Source organism: Notechis scutatus, chromosome 15, assembly GCF_049901735.1.
Source record: "Notechis scutatus isolate UNSWTSFEM ecotype Mainland chromosome 15, rNotScu1.2, whole genome shotgun sequence".
In the NCBI taxonomy this organism is placed as follows: Eukaryota; Metazoa; Chordata; class Lepidosauria; order Squamata; family Elapidae; genus Notechis; species Notechis scutatus.
The window spans coordinates 6204319-6212331 of record NC_142023.1 but is presented as its reverse complement, the minus strand read 5'-3'; the positions used below and the strand labels follow the sequence as shown (position 1 = coordinate 6212331).

Below are 8013 nucleotides of genomic sequence, written 5' to 3'. Positions count from 1 at the left end.
AAGGGGTGAGTGGGCAACTATGGCCCTTTTATGAATTATGGACTTCAACTCCCAGAATTCCTGAGCAAGCCATGCTAGCTCAGGAATTTTGGGAGTTAAAGTCCACAAGTCATAAAGGGGCCATAGTTGCCCACCTCTAGCTTAAGGGTGAGTGGATAGGAAGGGTAGGAACGTGAAAAGATTTTGCAGAAACTCTTTCACCAATAGGTTACCTGAGGCAGGTGAGTTCAACCCTAGCCCCCTCTCCCTCTCCCACACACCATGAAGGCAGAGATGGGGCTTGTGCTGTCCTTGTTTGACCTCCTGAGGAGGCTGGAATAAAACTTGGAAATTGATCCAGTCGATCGCCCCATTAAAAGCATCGCAAGTTCACTTCTCTTTTTTGGCTAGAAATGCTGAAGACGTTCCGTGTGACGGCTCTGCTGGATCAGAGCTAAGCCTCTTCTGGCCTTAAAAACCCCTGGGTGCGAGTCCTTTTTAACCGAACCGAGAGCGCAAGAGCTGATCCGCACATTTACCACCAGCATTGGTCACTGGTTGTCCATTGCTACCTTTCTGGGGGATATTGGAAGCAGAAATTTGGCCTCTTAGATACGTCAGGTTTTATTCTCTTCCTTCGTCTCTCCCGTCTCTCCCGTAAGTTCTTCTCAAGCGGGTTTTAACTCCGTGTGTTCTGGTAAATTGGGGAGAATAGGAAGTGTTTAAAATCTCTCTCTTGTGGCATCGGCCTCCTCCGAAGGCCAACCCTATGAGTCAGCTCAGCTCAGTGGAAAAACGGGATGTGTTCAGTGTGTGATCTGTCTCCGTTCCTAGGGGAGCCCCCAGGTCCTTTCCATGATGTGGCACAAGGGTTGATTGAACAACAGGGTGTTTACATTCCCTCTCCTATGTCTCCTGCCCACCCCAAAGGACCATCTCTTGTAATTTGCTCCCACTGAGCCAAGGAGACAGGTTAGAACCTGACCCAGCTCTGTTTTGTTTCCTGAGCTTAAAGCCTTATTTACATCCGTCGGACCTCAGTTGTCCAATTAAGCATTCCGGCTAGTGTGGGACACTAGAGCCAAGACAGGGAACGTCAGCAGCATTCGGATCAGGTGTGGGTCAAGACCAGCGGTATCTCAATTAGCTTCGGGTCCCTGAAAGTCAAAACAGCTCGTTTGGACCAGGACTGCGAGCCAAGCGGTTTTGTAGAGAAATCAGTGGTGCCGCTCTCAGATTTGGGGCTCGGGTGTGGCGTGACCTGCAAACTACTTGCCCAGAAACGGCAGCCGGAAGCACCTACGATTCGTAAGTTCTTGCGAGCTGGTCACTTTTTCCACCCTGCAGAAGCCAAGCATCGCAGCATCTGTGCTGGGGATTTAAGGGCAGCCCCTGACTCTTTGGGGGAGCTGCCATCCCCAGTCCAGGTTCTTTGCCAGTTCCTTGGTTCCTTATGGGGGCAATTGATCTGAAAGGGGAGAGGGAAGCTTCCTCCCGACGGGCTTTTGAGAGTGATTTTCAGAATATAATCTGGAAGTTGGGAGGGCCTTTCACACAAAATTTAGGAGCAAAGACTATAACAGAAGATTATTGCTTGTGGCCAGAAGAGATGCGAGTGACCTCAGCCTGAGCGGCCCCCTCTATGGAAAGTGTATATATATGCTGGCCTGGATGCTAGTTGATGTTAGGGCTCTGGGCCACAATTCTTTGGTTCCAAAATACAGAATCCGGGGGGGAGGGGGAGAGCTTTATGCAAAGACTGGGGTGGGAGGTGAGCACCTAGGAAGAAGCAGCCTTTGCGGTCTCAACCCCTGGCCCCTTATTGGGAGGAAACGCTCCCGATGTATCTGGGGAAGGCTGTCCCCAGGTGCTTAAGCATCTGTTTGAAGACTTGACAGCTTGAAGACTTGTGGACCTCAACTTCCAGAATTTCTCCTCCAGTCACGTTAGCTTAGGAATTCTGGGAGTTGAAGTCCACAAGTCTTAAAAGCCGTCACGTCTGAAGACCCTTGTGTTAGAGTAATACAAGAACAGGAAATGCATCACAGGAACAATAGAGATGAAACCTGGAGGGGCAATGTGATACAGGAAACCATTACAACAGAGGGGAATGATAGAGCTGCGTATCAGATAGAGCAGGGGTCTTCAGACTTGACAGCTTTGTGGACTTTCAACTCCCAGAATTCCTCCTCTAGTCACGTTAGCTCGGGAATTCTGGGAGTTGGAAGTCCACAAGTCTTCAACTTTGCCAAGTTTGAAGACCCTTGTTCCAAGACATCAGCCTCCGCTTGACCTTCCCAGGATCACTTGGGATGCTGGAAACTTTTTTTGTCCCATTTCCAACCATACATTTCCCTTTCCCTTTGTTTCCCCCCAGATGCTTGAGCCAGCAGCTGCGAAATTAGGGGCAGTGCCCCCTGTGGGGCAGGATGACAGCAGCCGCCTTGCCTATCCTGTGAGGGGCAACTCCGTAGAGGGGCTGACAGGGGAAGCTGTGGCAGGAGTCCAGGGCGTCGCGATGGAACAGGGGAAGCAGCCCCGCCACCTCGAGGAGAAGGAGCAGGAAGCGCCCTGCAGTGGCCCCACTGCCTTTACAATCCCAAAGTTGCAGGTGGAGGGTGCCTTTAATCCAGACCTGACCTGCCTCACCAGCCTCAAGCTCAGCGGTCCAGAGGAATTGGCCGAGGAAGAGGAGGAAGAGGAGGAGGACAGCGGGGAGGCCTATCTGGCCAGGGGGCACCGAAAACGCTGCAGCTTGTTCGAAACGTCCGCCTGTCAGCCGGCCTGCACCCTGAGTGTGCAGAACTCTCTGCGGCGTCGGACTCACAGCGAGGGCAGCCTGCTTCAGGAGCCCCGAGCCGGCCATTGCTTCACCTCTGACACCAGCCTGAATTACACCGAGATGCAAGGACCCACCGCCGGCTGGACGCTGCCATCTCCACAGAGCCTCAAGAAACAGCTTCTGAAGAATGGGGGCTCCATCCACCAACTCACGCTGCTCTTCGTTGGGAATCGGAAGGTAGGCAAGCCTCTGGGTGTGCCTGGGTGCCATAACGAGGGTGGATGGGGAGGGGCACTCAATGGGTGCCTTTCGGAGCAGTCGTGCCAGGAAGAGTCAGAGAAAGTTCAGGGTAGGGATGATCTTGAATGCGGATCGCATGCCACTGGCTTCGCACGACGCACGCGGTTGCTTCTGGCCTCTTTTGGCTTCCTTTCAGGGACCCAGGCTGGACGAGGCCTTTTGACTCAGCCGGCTTTCTCGGCATGTCAGAAATGTCAGTTTTCAAGTTTATTTAGAGAGCTACTTTGAAAAATAGCATTTCTCGGTCTTCTAAGTCAGGGGTCGCCAACCTTTTGGACCCCAGGGACCACTAAACTCATAATTTTAAATCCCGTGCACCACTAATAAGAATCCAGCATGCTACTCGCTGAAGCGGCATCACTCCACATTATCTTTATCCCTGTTTGTACGCGCAATGTGTGCTGGCTGCCCCTTAGGGCAGTGGTGGCTAACCTATTTTTGCTCCTGTGCCAAAAATTGTGCGCATGCTTATGTGGGCGTGCTCGCGTGCCAGCACTCAGAAGGCAATGCGCACGCCCACCCCCAAGCCCCCTGTGCAGGCGTGTGTGATCCCCCCATCCCGCCTGCCCCCTTATCTGCATTGCACCTCCCAGCTGATCTTCGGCCCATTTGAAGTCTTTTTTTGGCCTCGCAGAGGCTTGAGGGGAACCTCTGCAGCCTTTGCAGGCCAAAAAACTGGCCCATTGCGTCACTTCCACTATTTCTGGAAATACAGGAAGTGACGAAACGGGCCTATTTTTCGGCCTGCAAAGGCTGCAGAGGGTCCCTTCAAGCCTCTGCGAGGCTGAAAAAGGCCCAAAAATCAGCCGGGAGGTGTGTGCATGCACAGTGAGGTAAGTTTGCCTGGGGCTCGCATGCCTGAACCAATGGCTCTGCGTACCCCCTGTTGCACGCGTGCCATAGGTTTGCCATTTACAGCCCATGGGGATGTGTCCAAAGCGACTGGCCATTCCAGAGAGATGCAGGAAAGAATGATTGCTGGGCCTTTCCATTTCTCCAGTAGAGTTTGCTATGAAGGGCCCAGAGGTGCTTGCGTGGCTTCTGGAGGGGGATTCGGCAGCTGTGCGGGGCTACTCCCTGCCAAGGCAGAAGAGGATCAGCTGCCTTTTCCAAAGCCAGTGACTCAATCCTGAACTCTAGTACCCGTGGAGAGGCAGGAACAGAGCACTTCCAGTGGGGAATTGGGGGGCCTTTCCCATTACCTTTCATATGCCAGGCAGGTCTCTGGATTCCTCAGAGGCTCCAGACTGAAGAAGAAAGGAAACCGCCCGATGCCTGTTAAGAATTATGGAGCAGCTCCCCCTTCACAAGAACTCCAGTCCTGCCTAGGTTACCTCCAGCAGAGAAGCAGAGTGAGAGTTCAGGGCCAGCCAGGCCCCTTGCCCAGAGCCGAGCCCACCTCCCCTTCCAGCACTCTTCCTGTCACACACCGTCAGGTGGGTTGCGAGCAGCATAACCCCGGTGCCAAGCAGAGCAGTCTGCCTTCTAGGGCGGCTGCCTGCTGCTGGAAGAGGCCAGCCCTGGCCACTTCCTGCCCCCGGGAGCAGAGAAACCCCTTTCAACAATGAGAGGAAATGCGCTCGAGCCCATCTGGCGCACCCGAAAGGCCCAGGAATGCCTTTGCCAGGCAGGCAGAGCGCTGGCTTCCTGATAGGGCCCGGAAGCCTCCCCTAGCAGCGAAGGAGAGCTTGACCAAGACACGGTTTCCCACGCTTCGCCCCGGTTTCCGGGTGCCGGGGGGGAGATTCCCAAGGAAGTTCCTTCCGCGTGGACTTCGGTCCGGCCAATAAGCCCCGCTTTTGAAAAGATGGTTGGCTGGCTTGCCTCGCAGTGTTTGGAAGTGTCTGCCCAGATCCCTCCCAGACAGCGAAGGATGGATAACCCAAAGGGAGCGGTAGCAAAAGGACTGAAAATGGTTAACTCCTCCGTTGAATTTACCTGCTTTCTGTTCCCCCGCCCACCTTCCCATTGTGGCGATGGTGGCAACAGCAGCAGCAGCAGCAGATGCTGGACCCCGAAGGAGTTTGGGACTCAGGAGCAGCCCACAAGATGAACAAGGCAATGTAAGTGCGACTGTGCTTTGTGGCTCCTTTCCCTCAAACCAGCCTGAGCGGGTGGAAGCGTCTCTCTTGACCGTCGGGTTTTTTTTGGTCTCGGAACACAAGGCTGTGAATCAGGAGCAAATTTCCATTGGTTCAGACCCCGCCCCAGAAGGAAAAGCAAACGGTGGAGGTTCAGAAACCCACCTCTTACACATATGACAGGGGCCATGCTGCCTTCCGTCCCCCTCCCTGCCCCCTAGTCCATCTAGAGCAGGGGTCTTCAAACGTGACAGCTTTAAGACTTATGGACTTCGACTCCCAGAATTCCTCCTCCAGCCATGTTAGCTCAGGAATTCTGGAAGGTGAAGTCCACAAGTCTTAAACTGGCCAAGTTGAAGACCCTTGCTTCATCTATCTATCTATCTATCTATCTATCTATCTATCTATCTTATCTATCTATCTGTCTGTCTGTCTGTCTGTCTGTCTGTCTGTCTGTCTGTCTGTCTGTCTGTCTGTCTGTCTGTCTGTCTGTCTGTCTGTCTGTCTGTCTGTCTATCTATCTATCTATCTATCTATCTATCTATCTATCTATCTATCTATCTATCTATCTATCTATCTATCTATCCTATCTCTTTATATCTCTTTCTATCTATTCTACCTCTCTTTATCTATTCTATCTATCCCTTCTCTCTCTATCTATTCCAGCAGTCTTCAAATTTGGCAACTTTTAAGACTTGTGGGCTTCAACTCCCAGAATTCCTCCTCCAGTCATGTTAGCTCAGGAATTCTGGGAGTTGGAAGTCCACAAGTCTTAAACTGACCAAGTTTGAAGACCTTGGACTAGAGCAGGGGTCTCCAACCTTGGCAAATTGAAGACTTGTGGACTTCAACTCCCAGAGATCCTGGCTGAGAAACTCTAGGAGTTGAAAGCCCACAAGTCTTAAAGTTGCCAAGGTTGGAGACCCCTGCTCCAGAGGGATGTAGGGTTCACCCCCTCCCCCTTCCTAGTCATACCTGGCCCAGCGTCTCATCTTCTGCCTGCCTGCAAGCAAGGGGCAGAATCTGGTGTTCATCTGGGCGGGTGTTAACCCAAGTTGTTTTAGCACAAGCTTTGGTGGCCACAGGGGCAGGGCACCCAGAGGGCTGGAGACCCACTTCCCAGAGGCCACAGCTCCCTGGACAACCCATTGCCCCCCAACCCTGCAAGAAAGGAGGTTTGACCCAGGGGGTTTCTTTCCTACTCCTAACCCCCTCCAAGAAAGAAGAGGGTGGGATGGATTCCCTCACGCAGGGGCCGCCCTCCCCCTTAGGAGGGTTGTCCTGAGTGGGAGCTGAAGGTGTGCGAGAGCTGGCCTCACAGATCTGGGGACCTCCCGTAGGCTCTGGGTGCTCCTTAATCAGGGGGGGCGTTGGGTTGAGAAGGGGCTCAGGCCCCCAACTGCTCCCAGCTGCTGAGCCGAGGAGGAGGAGGAGGTGGGGAGCCCTGCACGGTTCCTCCTGCTGCCCTGAAGGGGGCAGCATTGCTCGACTCCCCGTTTTGGACGCCCCCCCCTCCCCACCTTCGCTGCTTTGCCCAGCCCTTGGCCCGAGCGAGGCTGCAGCGGCGAGCGGGGAGGGGAGAACCGGGACGAGAAGCACCGTCGGCTTTTGCGCGGGGGGGCCGCACCTGACTGGGCAGGCCTGGACTCTCTGCTCCGCGGCGCCGGCGGCTTCTGGGGGCTGCTAGTCGCCGTTATCGTGGCGAAGAGGCCGGGAGGGGAGAGTCGGGGGCCGGCGAGGACGGAAAAGGGGAACGGGGGGCGGCTGTCGGAGCTGCAAGCGGCTGAAGCAGTCCCGCCTCTCGGCTCCACCTGGAGTGCTGCCCGGACAGCGCCGCGCCGCGCCTCCTTCCCTCCCTCCCGCCTCCCCGCGCAGCCCGGGCTCCCTTCCCGGGCTCGGCTAAAAATAGCCGCGGTTTTGGTGCCTGCCGCCCGGGGCGGCCAGAAATAGGCGGCGTTCCGGCGTTGAGTCACACATGCGGCGGGCGCTCGGCGAGGGACGGGCGGGCGGGCTCTCGGAGGCGGCTGGCCAGGCTTGCGCCCTCCGGCCCGGGCCATGCCTTTCTTCCGCGACCCGAGCAAGGCGCCGGCGGCGGAGCTCCAGGCGGAGATCTTGTGGGGCGCTCGCCGGGGAGGCCTGCAGAGGCGGCATACCACCAAGGAGTACGTGGCCGCTTCCCCCCGTCCCGATTCCGGCTGGGTCGGTCTGGCTTCTCCGGTCCGGGAGTGCCGAGCGCCTTTCGCTTTGCCTGCCCGAAGGGCTGCTTGGAATTGGGCTGGGGGGGGGTGAGTCGTGACCGCTGCGGCGTCGGGAGCGGAAGAGAAGCGCTGCCTCGTCGGCAGGTCTCCTCCAGGCCCGCAACGGCTGGGCTCGAGGCTCACCCTCCTTCCCTTGGCTTCCCCGCCCTGCAGGGCCCGAGACGTCAAGAACCGGCTGGGGCTCTTTCGGAAGCGGCAGGAAGCTCTGTGGGGGCAGCCTGAGAGCAAGGCCGACAAAGGGATGAAGCTTCTGCGGTAAGCGGCGGGGAGCGAAACTGGGGGGTGGGGGAAAAATCCCCCAGACCTCTGTCTTCCTAGACAAGAAGGGCGGGGGGGCAGCTAGACAAGGTGCGGGGTGGAAACGACTTGGACCAATCTAATGAACCAATCCCCGAAGGCAGAAACCTCCTTTGTCTAGGACAGCTAGACAACTCGGACAGTTTTAAGACTTGTGTGGACTTCAACTCCCAGAATTCCTCCTCCGGTCATGGGAGTTGAAGCCCACTAGTCTTAAACTTGCCAAGTTTGAAGATCCTTGGATTAGATGGATGGAGAGACAGAGATAGAGACAGGCAACTTTAAGCCTGGATTCCCCAGCCAGCTTTGAAGCCTA

The 8013-nt window shown here is 55.7% G+C and overlaps 1 protein-coding gene across 9 annotated transcripts in view; it reads left to right on the top strand.

Moving 5' to 3' along the window:
• RGS3 (regulator of G protein signaling 3) overlaps positions 1-8013 on the top strand; it is a 48115-nt gene that overhangs the window by 35353 nt on the left and 4749 nt on the right. For 6 of the 9 annotated variants that reach the window (XR_015745448.1, XM_087944342.1, XM_087944334.1 and 3 more), the window contains 3 exons: positions 2357-2998; positions 5051-5124; positions 7554-7655. Coding sequence is in view for 8 of the 9 variants with exons in the window: in XM_087944342.1 (XP_087800468.1) it covers positions 2357-2998; positions 5051-5124; positions 7554-7655 (818 nt within the window). In the remaining variant the exon portion in view is untranslated. Of the gene's footprint in view, positions 1-2356; positions 2999-3076; positions 3104-5050; positions 5125-6780; positions 7305-7553; positions 7656-8013 lie in introns of those variants that run through there. The other 3 variants (XM_087944338.1, XM_087944341.1, XM_087944340.1) reach the window with 3 other exon arrangements.